Source organism: Moschus berezovskii, chromosome 4, assembly GCF_049115385.1.
Source record: "Moschus berezovskii isolate FMDL1 chromosome 4, NW_MosBer_1.0, whole genome shotgun sequence".
NCBI classification, from domain to species: Eukaryota; Metazoa; Chordata; class Mammalia; order Artiodactyla; family Moschidae; genus Moschus; species Moschus berezovskii.
This window is the reverse complement of record NC_142463.1, coordinates 46425335-46448346: the sequence shown is the minus strand read 5'-3', so window position 1 is coordinate 46448346 and position 23012 is coordinate 46425335. Positions and strand designations below refer to the sequence as shown.

The following is a 23012-nucleotide window of genomic DNA, read 5'->3' as shown; positions in this document are numbered from 1 at the left end:
CCCTTGGACTGCAAGGAGATCCAACCAGTCCATCCTAAAGGAAATCAGTCCTGAAGATTCATTGGAAGGACTGATGCTGTAGCTGAAGCTCCCATACTTTGGCTACCTGATGTGAATAACTGACTCATTGGAAAAGACCCTGATGCTGGGAAAGATTGAAGGCAAAAGGAGAAGGGGACAACAGAGGATGAGATGGTTGGATGGCATCACCGACTCAATTGACATGAATTTGAGTAAACTCCGGGAGTTTCGATGGACAGGTAGGCCTGGGGTGCTGCAGTCCAGGGGCCACAAATAGTCTAACATGACTGAGTGACTGAACTGAATGTTTAGTTAAGAGGTCTTGTGCCTTTCAATTCACAAAGATAAGATATTGCTCCTTAAAGTCAATGTTATTTTCAAGATAAATTTAAAGAGGAAGAGTTATGTTTTTGAAATTTCACTTATTAATAAAATATTATAGTATGGAAGATAAGATTTGTGATTGGAATTAGCTCCCACATGATTTATGTGGCATGCCCATGTGCTAGTATTGGCCAGAGTTGGAATAAAATTAATCCCTTTTATCCATAATCATACAAGTATAGGAGAAATTTCTACTAAATGTTTACCTTCATCACCACGAGGTTGCTGGGGAAACATGTAGTTAGTCAATACTCTTTGCTTTGTTTCTGGATGGGCTTCAGTTTGTAAAGGGATAAGGGCTTTGGACTGGAAGCAAAGGATATAAATTAGATTAATAATATTAGAAATATAAAGAATATTTCTTTTATATATGATAAAGGTCAACAGTCTGGCCTCACTGTGTTGAATGAACAATTAAAAGAAAAGTAAGGAAAAAATAACAAAAAAATAAAATATAAGATAAAATAAGACTACTGTAGAGGAATATTTTGAAATTATAAGGGTTTCATAGGGAGATTTTCTTTTTCTTTACTATATTCTTTTTTCAAAACCTATTCATCTTTATTGAATAATGCCTGTTTTTACCTTGAAGAGACCAAAATGTGTTAAACTGTTTCAACTAAGTAAACTTTGGTATAGTTCTATATGTTCATTAACTGTTGCCTATAAAAAGGCATAAACTGTTGCCTTAAAAAGTTCATACTATACAAGATTATCTATGAATTCAATTAAGTTAAAATGTAAGCATTTACTTTTAAGAGATTTTTGTAACCAGAGTCTACATATACATAAGCAACTGTCCCTGTATCTGATATATCACAAAGAATTTACCTATGGATAATAATATTTAATTCTTTATATTAATTTTATTTCAGAAATACAATTTTTGAAGGTTTGTAGAACTTTGATTTTAAATACAATATATAAACACTGAGAATGATCATAGTTTACACTTATTTCATGACATTTATTAATAAGAGTGAAGTACAATGGCAATTTAGGATGCCAACTTGTCTCATGAAACTGAGTCAGAAACACATTAAATCACTGTTCTAAATAAAAGTTAAATGATGCAGTTACTGTTCTGTTCATTCTTCCACAAGAATAATAAATCCTGATATTATGGGATTTCTTTTTTACAGTGTAAGACTGTAGAAAAGACTGTTTCATTAGCATTGTTTGTATTGATTCCAGAAATTATTTTATAACAGTATACTGATGATTTGAAAAATCTATAGTTCATTGATGACTTGGATTTGAATGACAATCTAATTTTTTACTTAGTAGATGGCAGAAAGTGCCATAATGACTGTAGGAATATAAACATTATTCTCACACATAACATTTCGCAGAGGTTTAATTTTTTACAAAAATTGCCCAATACTTATGTCTGAACAATTCATTTACAGGTAACGCTGCTTTATGCTCAGAAAATAATCATAACAAACTAAATCCAAGATGATTTGTTTTCATTTGGTAATTTATATTTTGGGGTAGGATATTTTAAAATTTTAAGATTACAAGAAAAAAGCCAAAAGAAAACAAAGTATTTCAAAATGGTCTATCACTAGTTTTTGTGGTGGCAGATCAGATGCCTTCCACTATTTTTATTTTCCAGTTAATACAATTATTCATTAACACTCAATTACCGATTCAATTATAATCTAATTTCATAAGTGTAAGAATTAATATCATAGCAATTTCACAGAAAATACTGATAAGAGCAACAAAAGGTATCACAATATTTTTGAATATATTTTTAGAATTAAGTTGATTATAATTAAAAGCATGGAAAAAAAGGAACATGGAGGATAGTAACTCCCTCTTATGGGGATTGTAGTAATGATTTCTTATTCTTTACCTTCAGAGGTATAATTATAGTACATCCTCTAAGGACATGTATGTATCACCTAGAAGAATGATCATTTTGTGTATTAGATTTCTGAGAAAGAAGTAGATACTAAATTGAAGTATTTTAAAGGGATGAGAATTATAGCACTGTTTGTCCATAGCAATGGAATATTTATTTGAGTTGCTACCCTTATAAAAATCTCTCCTCCAGGGGATAAAGAATCTATATTTTGTAGTAATTGTCAAAGGTATCTATTGAGAATAAATTAGTAATTCAACATTTCAATTATAGTTCATTTTAATAAACAAAATAAATCAGGTAATAAAAAATTTTACCTGATTGTCAGAAAGCCACAAAGCCGCAAGCTCCTTCAGTTTGGTAAATGAGAATGGTAAATTTTTCAATCTGCAAAAACAAGATATTTCTAATAGCATGGGTGAAGATGGATAAAGATCATTTAATGAAGAGCTATTAAAAATACTACAACTTATTTATTTCATTCTTCTCTTCAGTTCTTTCTCCACTGAGTAGCCTGAGGAATCATTTAAAAGTGAAAATCTTGACTCTACAATTCTTCAAATGATAGGATAAAACCCAAAATTGTTACCATGCCTCGTCAGACCCTCTAAGATCTGGTCCCCTCAAACCTCTCCACAGCTTCTTTGCTACTCTTTTCTTAACAGTCCTGTCAGTGCCACTGGCCTTCAATCAGCCTACTCCCAGAAATAGCCAAGCTGCTTTCTCTGCCTGGAATACTCTTTCTTCCATACTTCACTTAACTAAAATTCCACAGATTCTCTAGCTTTCAGCTGAAATGCCAGTTTCTGCAAGAACCTTTCCTTGACTCCTTACTTAAATTTCTTTTCCCAATCTAGTCTCAAAGCACTTTTACTTCATGGACATATCTCAGTTTGAAATTATCTACAATATTTATTTTTGTAGTTATTTTTTTTTAACAGTTATTGTCTAAAACTGTAGAGTCTATGAGGGCAAGAGCCATTTCCATCTTATTACTAAATGAATTTACAGCTCAGAATTTTATATTGATTCCTGAAAGTGTGTCCTTTTGTTTTTCTACCCTGTATATATCGTGTAATAGCTATTCAAAGAGGCAATCTTTAAAAATAGCATTTTAAGGTATGTGAAATTTTCTTCAATCAAAATTATATATTAAGCTTTGGCTTCAGCTGGTGGAGGGTCAAATCACCAATTGCCTACTTCAACATAAACATGATATACCTGAATTGTGCATGATCAATATATTGTTATTACATGAATTACCATCATAGCTAGTCAGCATGGTGAATAATATAAACAAGGCATACCAGTGAATTTATTGTTACTTTCTGCATGTTCACTTTTGAATACAGACAAACATTTTAGATATGACTTGGAATGAAAATTTCTGTTAAATCTTTAATATGTTGGAATTCTATCAACCAAATGAGGAAATAATATATTTTGATAAAGGAGATGGAAAATGTTACAATAATGAATAAGGATTTTGGAAGCAGTTAATTTATTTCCAAAGGCACTATTAAATAATTTAACAAATATGAAAAGATATTGACAAGCCTATAAACGTATCAAGAGAGTGTGCACTGGCTAGGAAACTTTAGGAAGGATATAATGACCTTGCTGAGCTAATAGGTACTTGTAAAACATAAGACTATAAAGAATAAGAGATCAAATTATATCACAATTATTTTTTAATAGAATTATTATACTGGCATTTATAATATTAAACCAAATTGCCCATAAAAGCAATTTTAGTTTTAGTTATTTAGTTTAAGTTGGAAATTATAAAGTAAGATTCTATGAGAAGTTTTTACATCATGTGGAGATGAATTAAAAGTAAAATATCAATTCTGCCAAAATTACATAAGGGGATAACTCTCCAGAATCATATACAATATCCATGATAAATCATCAGGCAAATCATAAAAGTTGGATATGGAAAGAAACTGTCAGAGAAGATGTTACCCATATTTTTTTTTCCTCTTCTTGTGACCACCATTGAAAGTGAGGCTTTATTTAGTATTATAACTGTCCAGTAAATTGATCACAGGAGTAATCGTATAGTTGATAGCAAATGAATCATTGTTCCTTAACTGTAATGAAAAACTTCTAAAATTTATTGTATTGAGAATATAAAATTGGAATAATCATGACTTCTAAATAACATGTAATATTTAATTTTTTATTCAAGCATTTTATTCTCTGATAGTGATATTCAACTTTTGCCTCAGCTTTGACTGAATATTTATTTTAATCTCAGGTTAAGATTCATTTATTGAACAACACTGTAAAGCAACTATACTCTCCAAAATTTAAAAAAAATTCACTGATTAATTCATCAATTTAAAAATATTAGTTTGGTTCTACATTATGTTCCAATCACTGTATTAGGAGATAGATTAGCTTATATTTCTGACCTGATGAAGTACTTAAATTACTAGTATTACGAGATTCTCAATGTCTTATTAGTATCTTTTGCACTAGCTTTTAGCAATGTACTGTCTCATGGTAAGCTCACATATGCTATATTTGTTGGATAAATAATTGCATTAGTAGTCCTAACTATGGGTCACTTAAATATTTTATAAGCATATTTTCCATATTGTGTGAATTATTCATGTATAAAATTTGAGTGGACCAAGAATTCAGGAAAAACTTTCAGCTCATCATGAAGACTCTTCCTCCAGTTTGACAATAATGGAACTTGGTTCCACTGGGGACTGTGATTGAATCCACTGGAACCCATTTTCCTATGATATCACTATGACTGTATTTATAATATTGTTCAAAAGAATATAATTAGAAACTTCTGAAAAATGTCTTACTGAAAGTTGAGCACAATATTTAAAGCATCTCCTTCATTTTCCTGTCAAAGAGTCAAAACAAGAAATGGGTTGATTTGAAATGAATTACTCTTGTTGCAGCAAGTTATGAAGCTTCTTGGTCACCTTGATTTTAAAACTAAAATTCCAAAGCTTTTAAAAAATGTTTAATTGTTTACATGAAAATATTATTGAGCTGCTGCTGCTGCTGCTAAGTTGTTTCAGTCGTGTCTGACTCTGTGCAATCCCATAAACGGCAGCCCACAAGGCTCCTCTGTCCCTGTGAGTCTCTAGGCAAGAATACTGGAGTGGGTTGCCATTCCCTTTCCAGTGCATGCATGCATGCTGAAAAGTTGCTTCAGTCATGTTCAACTCTGTACGACCCCATGGACAGTAGCCCCCCAGACTCCTCTGTCCATGGGATTCTCTAGGCAAGAATACTGGAGAGGGTTGCCATTTCCTTTTCCAATTACTGAGCTAAGTGCATTATTAGTTTTTTTTCCTCAGACAGACTAACAAATAACAACTCCCACACTCACTGAAACTTTAGACTCTAAACATTCTCCATGATTCCATAAAAGTTAATCTTTGATAGTTTTGTTGCAGTTTCAGCTTCTCTATTATCATTTGTCTGACTGAAACTTAATGAAAACACAGGGTTCAAGTAGTCTGTTCAATTCCATCACCACTTTATCTTTTTAGCAGTTATTTTTAGTCAGTATTGATTTTTGTCCTTTCCTATTTGAGAACATTTGTGGTAGAGATAAAGATGAATTGAATTTTCACCTTTTCTTTCTGCCTGTTCAGCAATGTAACACTTCAGTCACAAGAAGAGAACCTATTCTTTCTTTGTCCATTCTGTTCTGAACATGGCTAAATAACCATTTGGTTGTCCTTACTATAATGCACAAACCTTATGACTTTTTAGTATTAGGTTCTTGGCATTATTCTTACCAGTGTTTTGGTGGTGTGGACAGTATACAAATAGTTCAGTTAATTTACTGGAGACATAAATGTATATATGAAAACATATATGTGCATACATACATACCTATGTACATATTTTTATTATCAAATTTTATAGATTTTTATTATAATTATTTCCCATGTCTTCATAATATTATGCTTTCTGCATATGGGAGGGTTTTGGCATATAATTTTTGAAAAATCAGTTTAAAAATAGTTTAACTTCTGCTATTTTCTAATTGAATATTTGCATATTTACATAAATATTTGCATCCTATATATTTCATAAGACATAGAAAAAATTTCCAAAATTATTGATAAAAAGGAATAATTTGCTTTTAGAAAAGAATGTGATTGTGAAATGTTTCAAAAATACCTGTTGTCACTCAGATTTAAGACTCTTAGTTTCTGCATCTGTCCAATCTCTTCAGGAAGAAATTCCAGCTTATTGGAGCGTAGAGACATGACCGTTACATTCTTACAGCTTCCAATCTATAGGTAATAACAAAAGTAAAGGATCACAGTGTAAACTATTCTATATTAATATTTATAATTTATAAAGTGATTTGATTGATTTATAGATTTCCTTATCACTTCTAAGACTCAATATGTGCATTAATTTTTTATAATATGTGTATCTTTAAAATATGTTTAAAATATATTATACAATATACTCCTTTAGATATTAAGGCAATGTATATCTCATATTCTTATACATGTTACAAAGGAATAATTTTCCTTTAAATTTTATGATTAGAATACTTGTCAGCTTCATTGTTTTCATAAATCCTTTTTTTTGTCTATCCAAATAAACAGTAATAATAATATTGTTTATAAAAGATCATATATACTCAAAAATGAAGTCTTATTGACATTTCCATTGCAAAATTAGTTTAACTTCACATTACAATGGTACTTTTGTTTTTATTTATAACTTTTGTCTCTAAGACAATGATATATGAATTACTGCTCTTGATTATGAAAGCATTTAATAGAAAATGTTAAATTTAAATATACTTTATAGTTTTTTCTTGACATGAATAAGTGAAAGTCCCGTTTGAAGATTAATGCTAATGAACCCTTTTGGTGGATCCTGAAGTTAAAATAACATTATGCAACATGATACGTTAAAAAATTATTTACATTAAAACTTTCACTTAGAAATGAAAATACAATTATCTCCAAATTTATTTAAAAACTATTCTTAAAAGCAAAATATATAAATTGTTTGTGTGAACTTATTTTTTTACAATTTTTGGCAAGCAGTGTTTAAGTCAAATGCATTTCCTTGGTCAAATTTAAGAACTTATTCCTTGTTATTTTAAAAAGAATGATTAACAAATATATAACTCCTATATGCATTCACAACTCAACTCATGAAGCTACACTGCTAATGCACCTGTTAAAATTTATATCCAAGAGTCATTAAAAATTAATTAAAAGAAACAAGTTTATTCCTCACTTCTCTGGGCAATTCTGGAAGGAAGTTCTCGTCGACTGCTAATGTTCGAAGACTGTGAAGGTAGCCAATAGTAGCAGGTAGAGACTCCAGTTCATTACAGCTACAGTCAAATTCTTCTAATAAAGATAAACTGAAAAGTTAAGTACATTAGTTAGACATTCTAAAAGGTCAGATGGCAAAAAAATTTTGAAAAGCCCACATATTAAAATTCACCAACAAAAGTTATTTATGTAGTGACTGCTTAATATTATGTAAGTTGATTTATCAGTTCAGCCAAATGGTTCAATATCACTTAATAAGTGGTTCAATTTGGTAAAATAAATACAGTTCATTTTTCTGCTTTCTTAATTCACTTGTCATTTAACTGAGCCTGAGAATGACAAAAAGTTTTGTCTGCTTTTATACAACCTGCTGCTGCTAAATCACTTCAGTCTTGTCCGACTCTGTGCGACCCCAGAGACGGCAGCCCACCAGGCTCCCCCGTCCCTGGGATTCTCCAGGCAAGAACATTGGAGTGGGTTGCCATTTTCTCCTCCAATGCATGAGAGGGAAAAGTGAATGTGAAGTCGCTCAGTCGTGTCGGACTCAGTGACCCCATGGACTGCAGCCTACCAGGCTCCTCCATCCATGGGATTTTCCAGGCAAGAGTACTGGAGTGGGGGTGTCATTGCTATACAACATGCTGCTGCTGCTACTGCTAAGTCGCCTCAGTCGTGTCCGACTCTGTGAGACCCCATAGACGGCAGCCCACTAGGCTCTATACAACACAGGTGGCTCTTATAGTCAGATGCTCATAATGTATACCCTTAGAGTGAATGCATGTAAGTACACAGGCAGGTAAAAGGTATAGATGGCAGGTACAAGAAAGAGAAGATAAGGGGAGCAAAATACAACAAAACCACTGATTAGATGCAATGAATTTTACTAAGCATTTTAGAGACAGAAGTAACTATTTTCCTTAAAGAAACTCTATCAGATATCTATTGTTTTAAACCTCTCTTACATATAAGGAAATAGAGGCGTAAAGAGGCTAAGCAACTAGCCTAAGGCCACACAAAAGTAGGAAAGCTAGTACCTAAATGCAGACAGTGTGACTCCACTGTATCTTCTTGCCTCTCCGCCTCTGCCTTTCAGTCGCAGGTGCTACAGACAGGGCACATTTCAGCCTGCTGATGTGTATTGGTTTCTTTACAAAGTATTTTAAAAAGTGGGAAACTATATAATGACCCAGACTTTAGGTGTCTTTTGAAAAATAAGGATGATCTGCTAGAACTGGACCTTTATTCTCCCATGACAAGTAAAGAAACCAGTGTAATGGCAGCTGCCTTCAAATAAGCACAGTTCTCCAATTTGCCAAGATCCCCACCACTCCAAACTTAGCCCACTTTACCCCAAATCTACACAAAGGAATCCTATGAATACACATTCAAGCTATCACAAGAGAACAAGACATTTCATTGCTTTGTTTGAGATAGCTGGGAAAGAAAGAGGGCCTGGCACAGAGTAAGCACTAGCTATATTTAAGTCTCCTTTGATAGTAATATTATTACACTGTTCAGTTGAGTTCAGTTCAATTCAGTCGCTCAGTCATGTCCGACTCTTTGTGACCCCATGAATCATAGCACGCCAGGCCACCCTGTCCATCACCAACTCCCAGAGTTCACTCAAACTCATGTCCATCGAGTCGGTGATGCCAGCCAGCCATCTCATTCTCTGTCGTCCCCATCTCCTCCCGCCCCCAATCCCTCCCAGCATCAGACCATTCATATCATTGCTTTGCTGTAAGAGGAAGGAACCCTCAAGGGTAATGATTTCACCACTGTAAAGGGAAGAATGAATTAGAAGTAGTTGGAGTAAGGTTGTAGAATCCTCTTCCTTTTTCTTTATCTTGGAACTAGCTGGCTTGAAGGTAATTTATTCCCATCATTTAGTTAACGAGTGGACACAGAAATTAAGCATTTGAGTTTTAAGTTAGAATGGATTTGTGTCCCAGCTCTGTCACTTATTAGATGTATGATCTTGGATATCAATAAATAAAACAAGGATCAGAGCTCAAAAATCAAAGTTGATTTTATTTACTGCCAGGCAAGGGAACATTCTCTGCTTACACTCAGAAGAAATTCACTTAGTAGTGCACTGGGGGTTGAGGGGGTGGGGAAGTCAGTGCCACAAGGGGGTGGTAACAGGGCATCATGATGATCATGCTCATTAAAAATGAAAAATTTGCATTATGGAGAGGGTAGAATAAGTTGACAAATCTGTGTACAATTGGGTAAATCAAGTCCTATTATTCATGGGAAGGGAAGAATCTAATTCAGTCAAGTCCAGCCTGACCCTGATCAGGGTAACTCATGATTCATGGTTCTTAACAGCTTCAACTGGTTAGAACCCAGAAGTGCGGAAGCACAGCATTCAGCTGTGAATAATAGCTTTGGTGTGCATGCTCAGTCCTGTCCAACTCTGTGCGACCCTATGGACTGTAGCCTCCAGGCTCCTCTATCCATGGGGTTCTCCAGGCAAGAATACTGGAATGGATTGCCATTTCCTCCTTCAAGGGATCTTCCCAACCTGATACAGGGATCAAACACAGTCCTCCTGTGTCTCCTGCATTGGCAGTTGGTTTATTTACCACTGAGCCAACTGGTAAGTGAATAATAGCTCTAGAGTTAAGTTCAATTCAGTTGCTCAGTCTTGTCTGTTTGAGACCCCATGACGGTAGCAGGCCAGGCTTCCCTGTCTGTCACCAAATCTTGGAGCTTGCTCAAACTCATGTACATCGAGTCGGTGATGCCATCCAACCATCTCATCCTCTTTTGTCCCCTTCTCCTCCTGCCTTCAATCTTTTAAGTCTTTTCTAACGAGTCAATTCTTTGCATCAGGTGGCCAAAGTATGGGAGCTTCAGCTTCAGCATCAGTCCTACCAATGAATATTCAGGACTGATTTCCTTTAGGATGGACTGGTTTATCTCCTTGCAATCCAAGGGACTCTCAAGAGTCTTCTCCAACACCACAGTTCAAAAGCAACAATTCTTTGGTGCTTGGCTTTCTATGTAGTCCAACTCTCACATCCATACATGACTACTGGAAAAACCATAGCTTTGGCTATATGGACCTTTGTCAGCAAAGTAATGTCTCTGCTTTATAATATGCTGTCTAGGTTGGTCATAGCTTTTTTTCCAAGGATCAAGTGTCTTTTAATTTCATGACTGCAGTCACCAGCTGCAGTGATTTTGGAGCCCGAGAAAACAAAGTCTTTCATTTCTGTTGTTTCCCCATTTTTTTCCACAAAGTGATGGTACTGGATGCTATATTCTTAGTTTTTTGAGTGTTGAGTTTTAAGCCAGCTTTTTCACTCTCCTTTTTCACTTTCATCAAGAGGCTCTTCTGTTCCTCTTTGCTTTCTGCCATAAGGGTGGTATCATCTGCATATCTGATGTTATTGATATTTCTCCTGACAATCTTGATTCCAGCTTGTGTTTCATCAAGTCTGGCATTTCGCATGGTGTACTCTGCATACAAGTTAACAATCAGGATGACAGCATTGAAGTGCTCCTTTTCCAATTTGGAACCATGTCCAGTTCTAACTGTTGCTTCTTGACAGATTACTCAGGAGACAAGTAAGGTGGTATGGTATTCCAATCTCCTGAAGAACTTCCCACAGTTTGTTTGTTGTGATCCACACAGTCAAAGGCTTTAGCATAATCAATGAAGCAGAAGTAGATGTTTTTCTAGAATTCTCTTGCTTTTTCTATGATCCAACAGATGTTGGTGATTTAATCTCTGGTTCCGCTGCCTTCTCTAAATCCAGCTTGAATATTTGGAAGTTCTCAGTTCACATACTGTTGAAGCATAGCTTGGAGAATTTTGAGCATTAGGTCCATGAATCAAAGTAAATTGGAAGTGGTGAAACAGGAGATAGCAAGAGTGAACGTTGACATTTTAGGAATCAGTGAACTAAAATGGACCGGACGGGATGAATTTAATTCAGATGACCATTATATCTACTACTGTGGGCAAGAATTCCTTAGAAGAAAGCATCCCTCATAGTCAACAAGTCTGAAATGCAGTACTTGGGTGCAATCTCAAAAACAACAGAATGATCTCTGTTTGTTTCCAAGGCAGACCATTTAATATCATAGTAATCCAATGCTTATTTAACTTATATGCAGAGTACATCATGAGGAACGCTGGGCTGGAAGAAGCACAAGCTGGAATCAAGATTGCTGGGAGAAATATCAATAACCTCAGATATGCAGATGACACTACCCTTATGGCAGAGAGTGAAGAGGAACTCAAAAGCCTCTTGATGAAAGTGAAAGAGGAGAGTGAAAAGGTTGGCTTGAAGCTCAACATTCAGAAAACAAAGATCATGGCATCTGGTCCCATCACTTCATGGGAAATAGATGGAAAAACAGTGGAAACAGTGTCAGACTTTATTTTTTTGGGCTCCAAAATCACCGCAGATGCTGATTGCAGCCATGAAATTAAAAGACGCTTGCTCCTTGGAAGGAAAGTTATGACCAACCTTGATAGTATATTAAAAAGCAGAGACATTACTTTGCCAACCAAGGTCCGTCTAGTCAAAGCTATGGTTTTTCCCGTGGTCATGTATGGATGTGAGAGTTGGACTGTGAAGAAAGCTGATCGCCGAAGAATCGATGCTTTTGAACTGTGGTGTTGGAGAAGACTCTTGAGAGTTCCTTATACTGCAAGGAGATCCAACCAGTCCATTCTAAAGGAGATCAATCCTGGGAGTTCATTGGAAGGACTGATGCTAAAGCTGAAACTGCAATACTTTGGCCACCTCATGCGGCGAGTTGACTCACTGGAAAAGACTCTGACGCTGGGAAGGGTTGGGGGTGGGAGGAGAAGGGGACGACGGAGAATGAGATGGCTGGATGGCATCACCGACTCTGTGGACATGAGTTTGAGTGTACTCCGGGAGTTGGTGATGGACAGGGAGGCCTGGCGTGCTGTGATTCATGGGGTCGCGGAGAGTCGGACATGACTGAGCGACTGAACTGAACTGAATCCAAGGCTAGCCCCAACCACTAATGCTGAAGAAGCTGAAGTTGAATGGTTCTATGATGACTTTCTAGAACTAACACCAAAACAGATGTCCTTTTCATCATAGGGGATTGGAATGCAAAAGTAGGAAGTCAAGAGATACCTGGAGTAACAGGCAAGTTTGACCTTGGAGTACAAAATGAAGCAGGGCAAACACTAACAGAGTTTTGCCAAGAGAATGCACTGGTCACAGCAAACAGCCTCTTCCAACAACGTAAGAGATGACTCTATATGGACATCACCAGATGGTCAATACCAAAATCAAATTGATTATATTCTTTGCAGCCAAAGATGGAGAAGCTTTATACAGTAGGCAAAAACAAGACTGGGAGCTTACTGTGGCTCAGATCATGAACTCCTTATTGCAAAATTCAGACTTATTGAAGAAAGTAGGGAAAACCACGTTAGATCATTCAGGTATGACCTAAATCAAATAAAATCCCTTATGATTATACGGTGTAAGTAACAAATAGGTTCAAGGGATTAGACCTGATAGAGTGCCTAAAGATCAATGGATGGAGGTTCATAATATTGTACAGGATGTAGTGATCAAAACCATCCTGAAGAAAAAGAAATGCAAAAAGGAAAAATGGTTGTCTGAGGAGGCCTTTCAAATAGCTGAGAAAAGAGAAGTAAAAGACAAAGGAGAAAAGAAAAGATATATCCATCTGAATGCAGAGTTCCAAGGAACAGCAAGTACAGATAAGAATACCTTCCTAAGTATCAATGCAAAGAAACAGAGGAAAACAATAGAATGGGAAAAACTAGAGATCTCTTCAAGAAAATCAGAGATACCAAGGGAACATTTCATGCAAAGGTGGGCACAATAAAGGACACAAATGGTATGGACCTAACAGAGGCAGAAAATATTAAGAAGAGGTGGCAAGAATACACAGATGAATACAAAAAAGATCTTTATGATCCAGATAACTAAGATGGTGTGATCATTCATCTAGAGCCAGATATCCTGAAGTGCTAAGTCAAGTGGGTATTAGGAAGCATCACTATGAACAAAGCTTGTGGAGGTGATGAAATTCCAGCTGAGTCAAATCCTAAAAATTGTTATTCAAGTGTTGCACTAAGTTCAGTTCAGTCACTCAGCTGTGTCTGACTCTTTGAGACCCCATGGACTGCAGCATGCCAAGCTTCCCGGTCCATCACCAACTCCTGGAGCTTGCTCAAACTCATGTCCTTTGAGTCCGTGATGCCATCCAACCATCTCATCCTCTGTCGTCTCCTTCTCCTTCTGGCTTCAATCTTTCCCAGAATCAGGGTCTTTTCCAATGAGTCAGTTCTTCGCATCAGGTGGCCAAAGTATGGGAGCTTCAGCTTCAGCATCAGTCCTTCCAATGAATATTCAGGACTGATTTCCTTTAGGATGGACTGGTTGGATCTCCTTTCAGTCTAAGGGACTCTCAAGAGTCTTCTCCAACACCACAGTGCAAAAGCATCAATTCTTCGGCATTCAGCTTTCTTTATGGTCCAACTCTCACATCCATACATGGCTACTGGAAAAGCCATAGCTTTGACCAGACAGACCATTGTTGGCAAGGTAATGTCTCTGCTTTCTAATATGCTGTCTAGGTTGGCCATAACTTTTCTTCCAAGGAGCATGTGTCTTTTAATTTTATGGCTGCAGTCACCATCTGTAGTGATTTTGGAGCCCCCAAAATAAAGTCTCTCAATGTTTCCATTGTTTCCCCACCTATTTGCCATGAATTGATGGGACCAGATGCCACGATCTTAGTTTTATGGATGTTGAATTTTAAGTCAGCTTTTCCCTCTCCTCTTTCACTGATTTCATCAAGAGGCTCTTTAGTTCTTCTTTGCTTTCTGCCATAAGGGTGGTATCATCTGCGTATCTGAAGTTAGTGATATCTCTCCAAGCATTTGTTAATTCAGTTTATGTTTCATCCAGCCTGGAATTTCACATGATGTATTCTGCATACTAGTTAAATAAGCAGGATGACAATATAGAGCATTGAGGTACTCTTTTCCCAATTTGGAATCACTCTGTTGTTCCATGTCCAGTTCTGACTGTTGCTTCTTGATGCGCATACAGATTTCTCAGGAGACAGGTAAGGTGGTGGTTCATGTACTGTTGAAGCCAGCTTGGAGAATTTGAGCATTACTTTAAATTTTGTAGCATTGTTTAAATTGAAGAAAGTAGGGAAAACCACTAGACCATTCAGGTATAACCTAAATCAAATCCCTTATGATTATACAGTGAAAGTGACAAATAGATTCAAGGGATTAGATCTGATCAACAGAGTGCCTGAGGAACAATGGACAGAGGTTTGTGACACTGTACAGGAGGCAGTGATCAAGACCATCCTCAAGAAAAAAAAAATGCATAAAGGCAAAACGGTTGTTTGAGGAGGCCTTACAAATAGCTGAGAAAAGAAGAGAAGTGAAAGGAAAAGGAGAAAAGGGAAGATATACCCATCTGAGTGCGGAGTTCCAGAGAGTAGCAAAGAGAGATAAGAAAGCCTTCCTCAGCGATCAATGCAAAGAAATAGAGGAAAACAATAGATTGGGAAAGATTAGAGATCTTTTAGATAAAATCAGAAATACCAAGGGAACATTTCATGCAAAGATGGGCACAATAAAGGACAACAATGGTATGGACCTAACAGAAGTAGAAGATATTAAGAAGAGGTGGCAAGAATACACAGAAGAACTATACAGAAAAAATCTTCATGACCCAGATAACCATGACGGTGTGATCATTCACCTAGAGCCCCGCATCTTGCAATATGAAGTCAAGTGGGCCTTAGGAAGCATCACTATGAACAAAGCTAGTGGAGGTGATGGAATTCCAGTTGAGCTATTTCAAATGCTGGAAGATGATGCTGTGAAAGTGCTGCACTCAATATGCCAGCAAATTTGGAAAACTCAGCAGTGTCCACAGGAGTAGAAAATTTCAGTTTTCATTCCAATCCCAAAGAAAGGCAATGCCAAAGAATGTTCAAACTACTGCACAATTGTACTCATCTAACACACTTCAAAGTAATGCTCAGGATTTGTTAAATAGCATTAGTCTTTCAACAACATGGCTCAAATTCTAATTACCATGGGATATTAGTTGTGAAAGTGTTAGTTGCTTAGTTGTGTCTGACTCTTTGCGACTCCATGGAGTTTAGCTCGTGGACTGTAGCCCATGGACTATAGCCTTCCAGGCATGGAATTTTCCAGGCAAGAATACTAGAGTGGGGTAGCCATTCCCTCCAGGAGATCTTTCTGAACCAGGGATTAAACTTAGTTCTTCTGCATTGCAGGCAGATTCTTTACCATCTAGACACTCGGGAATGTCTATATTAGCTGTGAATAACTGCATGAAGTAAAAGCTTTGCTGCTAACTCTTCAGCCCTCAGATCACAATGTAAGTAACAGACGCGCATCATGATCAGTGATGAGTCTCATTACTCTTTCCAGTCTATCATTGATCAGCCTCTGCGCATCTGCTATTCTGTTCACATATGGACAGTAAATCCTGTAGTTGTGTTGCCTTCTTGTCAATCAGCTGTGAAGAGATATTATTCGCACCAAATTTAACATTTAAAGCACTACTTCTGTTGGGTAATGCTCTTGGTCATCCTAATTCTTTTGGGGGTTTAAATGAAAATATGACAATTTGCCTTCTATCACCAAGAACAACTTCATTAATTCAACTGGTGGACCAAGTAGCTATTTCAATTTTGAAAGCCTATTATCTTACACACATTTTGGAATAAGTTTTGATGCTATAACTGGAGATCAGACATTTTCTTTGGCTGAGTTTTAGAAGAAATATGACATAAAGCATTCAATTGAAAATATACAAGCATCATGGCAGGAAGTAACAGCAAGTAATATGGATGCAGTATAGCAGAAACTTTTAGCACAATGTGCAAATAACACTGTAGGATTTGAACTGAACATATGTGGGATTATAGAAGAAACAGCTGACTTTGGGAATGCCGCTTGCCATTATTCAAGAGCCTTTAGATCTGCTGCCAGAGGAGCTTAGTGAAGGAAAACTTGTTGACATCAAGGAAGAAAGTGGTTGTAAAGAAAAGGATGATGTCCTGGAGGAAGTGACCCTGGCAATAAACTTTACATTAAAGAAACTCTATTATAGATATTTCATGGTGTTGAAAGCATGAAGGATAGAAGTTTGGAAGCTGTTCCAAGCTTAAAAAGAGGATGACATTTCACTGATGCATAGAAAGGATGTCCACTGTGAATTATGACTCACATAATGAAAACAAGGCAAAAACTGTTCAAAGTAATACTGATAGGTTTTTTCACAAAAAACCCACTTTAATTCTTAATGCTCCTAATGTTTACAATGATGGTAAATTAAATGCATTTTGGTTTTATTATTTTTCCATGTTCCAATACATTTATAACAGCAACAGTATTTGATGTTTTGAAAAGGTTTAAAGATCCTTCATGAAAACTATCATAATTTTCCTCATTGATTAAAAAATTATTTTGTCCAGTTTCAGTGTGCATGGTTGTTTTCATAGTCCTCACTACAATGTAAAGTGAGCACTTCCTGAAGTAAAAAGGTAACATTTTTACTGGATCATGGGCTATACTGAATTAATAATTTATACCCTGAAATTATTTTACACCTTTGTGTTACAAAGAAAACTATTAGGTGCAAAACACACATCCTTCAATTATCTCTGAAATTTAAAGGATTCAAACTCAAAATATAATATTCCAACTGACTTTATTGATGGCTGTCCTGCTATAAATCACCTAAAGTATTTTATTATAGGATCCTGAGTACAGTTGTACCATATTACTCACATTATCACTGGTGTCCAAAGGATAGACCAAAATAAGTGAAATAAGTATGACAGAGAAAGAAAAAGATGGTATGATTGCATTTGTGTGTGAAATTTTAAAATAAGCAAAAAAGTGAAAAAATAACCAAGCTTATAGATACAGTGAGCAAATTGGTGTTTACCAGATGTGGGGTTAGGCAAGTGGGAAAAATGGGTGAAAGTGATCAAAAGGAATCAACTTTGAGTTTTAAAATAAATAAGTCATGACGTGGTAATATAGCATTATGCTGTTTAGTTGCTAAGCCATGTCTCTTCTGTGCCCCCATGGACTGTAACCTGCCAGGCTCCTCTGTCCATGGGATTCTTCAGGCAAGAATACTGGAGTACGTTCCCATCCTCTCCTCTGAAGGATCTTTCAGACCCAGGGATTGAACCTGCACCTCTTATGGCTCCTGCATTGCAGGCAGATTCTTTACTGTTGAGCCACCAGGGATTTATATCTATGTATGGTGACAAATGTTAGCTAGACTTCTTGTGGTAACCATTATGCAGTCTATACAAATATCAAATCATCCTGTAGCACACCAAAACTGCATTCTCATTTGTGCATAAAAAGACAAAAACCTATCTTTTTAAATAAGTTTTTTCTATTGTCTATAATAGTGCACATTGAAAGTAAAAACAAGCTGCAAAGACATATAGAATACTTTAAAAAAGTGCTTTCCAGGTTATTTCCTGGTGGTCCAGTGGTTAGGACTCCATGTTTTCACTGAAAGGGTATGAGTTCAACCCCTGATTGGGGAACCAAGATCCCACGCTTGGGAACCATGCGTGACCAAAAAAGCCAAACAAACAAAATACAAAGCAGTACTTCCCAATCTTTTGCGTGCATATGGATCCCCAGGTGAACTTGTTAAAATGCAGATTCAGATGCAATGATTTGGAATGGGGCCTAGATTCTGTGTTTGTAACAAGCTCCTGGGTAATACAGAAGCTGCTGGTCCTGGGACCGCACATTTTTAAAGTCCTTTGCTAATATTTCAAGGATAACGTGAAACACACACACAAAATATGTCAATGACAGCTAAAATCCATGTATACATATTGCAAGAGTTGTGTCAGTAAAATTTTGCCTTAGACCACATGTCAGTACTAGTGACACTATTGGAGGTAGTAATGCTTGATGTTAAACAACAACAACAATATTGACTTAGTTTTCTAAAACTATTCTCAAAATCTAAAACTACATTGTTCTCTAGTTCTGTCTCCATGAATTAGTCTTGGATGAGAAGATATTGCCCTTCTCAGGATATCATTTGAGGTTATTATTAACCCTCAATTACTAGATAAAGTATAATTTCACTTTAACTTCATGTATGGCCAATAGAAACCATCAGATGCCATTAAATCTTCTATTATGTAGGTGGTAATAAACACAAAAGTAAATGACTTCGGGCTTCACTTTCTTAGTTCACTTTTAACTCAATAGAAGTAATGTTGCTGCTGCTGCTGCTGCTAAGTCGCTTCAGTCGTGTCCGACTCTGTGCGACCCCATAGACAGAAGCCCACCAGGCTCCCCCGTCCCTGGGATTCTCCAGCAAGAACAGTGGAGTGGGTTGCCATTTTGGGAATGTGAAAAATGTTGAGACAGGCTTGCATAGTCGCTTAATAGTTGAGTGCACTTCATCTACTTATCAATCCCTGTGTTCTCGTCTATAAAATTGGTTTATAATGCCTGTTATGTGGAGTATCAGGGATGATTCAAGATATGCTACCTTGCTAGCACGGGGCTGCCAAAGTGGCGCTAGTGGTAAAGAACCTGTCTGCCAATACAGGAGACATAAGAGACTTGGGTTCAATCCCTGGGTTGGAAAAATACCCTGGAGGAGGGCACAACAACCCACTCTAGTATTCTTGCCTGGAGAATCCCATAGACAGAGGAGCCTGGTGGGCTACAGTCCATAGGTTTGCAAATAGTCCGACATGACTGAAGCGACTCAGCATGCATGCACCTTGCTAGCATACTGATTTTGGACTTCTCAGCTTTCAGAACTTAGAGTAATAAATGTCTGCTGTTTTAGCACTCATGTATGGTTATTTTGTTATGGCAGTCTGAGCAGAATAATGCATTATTCCATCATTATATATATTATTGTATATAATATACAATGCATTATTATATTTTGTACATAAAGAGTTGACTCACTGGAAAAGACTCTGATTGTGGGAGGGATTGGGGGCAGGAAGAGAAGGGGACGACAGAGAATGAGATGGCTGAATGGCATCACTGACTCGATGGACATGAGTTTGAGTGAACCCCGGGAGTTGGTGATGGACAGGGAGGCCTGGCATGCTGTTATTCATGGGGTCACAAAGAGTCGGACATGACTGAGTGACTGAACTGAACTGAACTGAAGTATTTAACATTTTCTTTTTAAGAACTGGATGTTTCACTCACATTGTATTACTCATCCTCACAAAGATAAACATAAGCAAGGATCAATAAAGAAATGTCTTTTTGCTTATTATTGTTGATGACTATTATGATTTGTTGAAGGCTATTTAACATTAAGTCTGACAATAACCTCAGAGACGTATTATTACTTCCCTTTTACAGATGAGAAAACTAAAGTTCTGAGATGTGATTTGACATGCCCAAGGTCAGTTAGTTAATGAATGGAGAAGCCAGTCTAGATCCAGGTTTTGTAAATATTTCCCCATGAAGGGATTAAACATATTCAAGACATGTTATCAACCATTAAGGAGCACATATTCTAGCTGGGAAGGCATGATATTATAATTGAAAAGTTAAATGATGATACAAAAGATAAATAAGAGACCAACATAAGAAATGGAAAAATATCACATTAGTGTTAACTTATTTGTCCATAAAACTTATTTTTATGTCATACCTATTAAAATCTCAAGTAATGACTATTTTGAGGAATTAAATTTATAAAATGCTGGTTCATTTAGTAGGTATACTGAGCTTTGAATTTAGAGGAAGCTGCAGTGGTCTGGGTGGATAGAAGGAGAAGAATTAAGTAGCAAAACAAGTAAATATATTTTTTGAATCCAAATAACCCCAACTTGATTTGTCAATAACTCTTTACCTTATTGTATTTTATTTTTAAAAAGAATTTATTGAACACATGAGTACTTCCCATTTAATTCTCACAATTTCATGAGGTAGGCATTATTATGATTTCCGTTTTACTGAGGAGGAATCTAAGGCTATAAACCCAATAGTACATTGAAAAGCCAGATTTTGGACCCAAAAGGTTTGGCTCCAGAGCCAAAGCAGCCAACCATTATGTAAGTTTGTTTAAAGGAGCTTTGTTTTAACCAGCATCTCAAGTAATTCTGATGTCACAATGGCATAGGGTTGGAGGAGACAGTTATCTGATAGCTGCTGAAGAAGCTGAATCCAGATATTGGTTCTTAAGGTTTCAGTTCAGTTCAGTCGGTCAGTCATGTCCGACTCTTTGCGACCCCATGAATCACAGCACGCCAGGCCTCCCTGTCCATCACCAACCCCCAGAGTTCACTCAAACTCATGTCCATCGAGTCAGTGATGCCACCCAGTCATCTCATTCTCTGTCGTCCCCTCTCCTCCTGCTCCCAATCCTCCCAACATCAGAGTCTTTTCCAGTGAGTCAACTCGTCGCATGAGGTGGCCAAAGTATTGGAGTTTCAGCTTTAGCATCAGTCCTGCCAATGAACACCCAGGACTGATCTCCTTTAGAATGACTGGTTGGATCTCCTTGTAGTCCAAAGGACTCTCAAGAGTCTTCTCCAACACCACAGTTCAAAAGCATCAATTCTTCGGTGATCAGCTTTCTTCACAGTCCAATTCTCACATCCATACATGACCACAGGAAAAACCATTGCCTTGACTAGGCGGACCTTTGTTGGCAAAGTAATGTCTCCACTTTTTAATATGCTATCTAGGTTGGTCATAACTTTCATTCCAAGGAGTAAGCGTCTTTTAATTTCATGGCTGCAATCAGCATCCACAGTGATTTTGGAGCCCCCCAAAATAAAGTCTGACACTGTTTCCACTGTTTCCCATCTATTTCCCATGAAGTAATGGGACCAGATGCCATGATCTTAATTTTCTGAATGTTGAGCTTCAAGCCAACTTTTTCACTTTCCTCTTTCACTTTCATCAAGAGGAGATGAAACTTTCTTAAAATTCAGCATGCATCAGAAACCCTGGAACATCTTGTTAACAAACAGATTGCTGGTCTGATGTCCAGAGTTTCTGATTCAATAGATCTGAGATTGTCTCTGAGAATTTGCACTTCTAACAAGTTCCAGATGTTCAAGCAGGTTTTAGAAAAGGCAGAGGCACCAGAGATCAAATTGCCAACATCCGCTTGATCATGGAAAAAGCAAGAGAGTTCCAGAAAAACATCTATTTTTGCTTCATTGACAATGCCAAAGCCTTTGACTGTGTGGATCACAATAAACTGTGGAAAATTCTGAAAGAGATGGGAATACCAGACCACCTGACTTGCCTCTTGAGGAACCTGTATGCAGGTCAGGAAGCAACAGTTAGAACTGGACATGGAACAACAGACTGGTTCCAAATAGGAAAAGGAGTACGTCAAGGCTGTATATTGTCACCCTGCTTATTTAACTTATATGCAGAGTACATCATGAGAAACACTGGGCTGGAAGATGCACAAGCTGGAATCAAGATTGCTGGGAGAAATATCAATAATCTCAGATATGCAGATGACACCACCCTTATGGCAGGAAGTTAAGAGGAACTCAAAAGCCTCTTGATGAAAGTGAAAGAGGAGAGTGAAAAGGTTGGCTTGAAGCTCAACATTCAGAAAACTCAGATCATGGCATCTGGTCACATCACTTCATGGGAAATAGATAGGGAAACAGCGTCAGACTTTATTTATTTGGGCTCCAAAATCACTGCGGATGCTGTTTGCAGGCATGAAATTAACAGATGCTTACTGCTTGGAAGGAAGGTGATGACCAACCTAGATAGTATAATAAAAAGCAGAGACATTACTTTGCCAACCAAGGTCCGTCTAGTCAAGGCTATGGTTTTTCCCATGGTCATGTATGGATGTGAGAGTTGGACTGTGAAGAAAGCTGATCACTGAAGAATTGATGCTTTTAACTGTGGTGTTGGAGAAGACTCTTGAGAGTTCCTTGGAATGCAAGGAGATCCAACCAGTCATTCTAAAGGAGATCAATCCTTGGTGTTCATTGGCAGGACTGATGCTAAAGCTGAAACTCCAATACTTTGGCCACCTCATGCGACGAGTTGACTCACTGGAAAAGACTCTGATGTTGGGAGGATTGGGAGCAGGAGGAGAAGGGGACGACAGAGAATGAGACGGCTGGATGGCATCACTGACTCGATGGACATGAGTTTGAGTGAACTCTGGGGGTTGGTGATAGACAGGGAGGCCTGGCGTGCTGTGATTCATGGGGTCGCAAAGAGTCAGACATGACTGAGCGACTGAACTGAACTGAACAAGTTCCCAGTTGGATTTGATGATGTTGGTCAGGGGACCACATATTGAGAATCACCAGTCTGCACTAGAATATGGAAATAATTGAATATTAGTGCAAAGGAATTTGTGTTTTATCAAATGAAGTGTGTGTGTGTGTGT

General features: G+C 37.1%; 1 protein-coding gene across 4 annotated transcripts in view; it reads right to left on the bottom strand.

The window, feature by feature from the left end:
- Positions 1 to 23012, bottom strand: part of LRRC7 (leucine rich repeat containing 7) — a 503703-nt gene that overhangs the window by 123405 nt on the left and 357286 nt on the right. For all 4 annotated transcript variants that reach the window (XM_055402285.2, XM_088834863.1, XM_088834861.1 and 1 more), the window contains 4 exons: positions 7526 to 7655; positions 6440 to 6555; positions 2593 to 2662; positions 612 to 711 (listed from right to left, as the gene is read on the bottom strand). In XM_055402285.2, coding sequence (XP_055258260.2) covers positions 612 to 711; positions 2593 to 2662; positions 6440 to 6555; positions 7526 to 7655 — 416 coding nt within the window. The remainder of the gene's footprint in view (positions 1 to 611; positions 712 to 2592; positions 2663 to 6439; positions 6556 to 7525; positions 7656 to 23012) is intronic.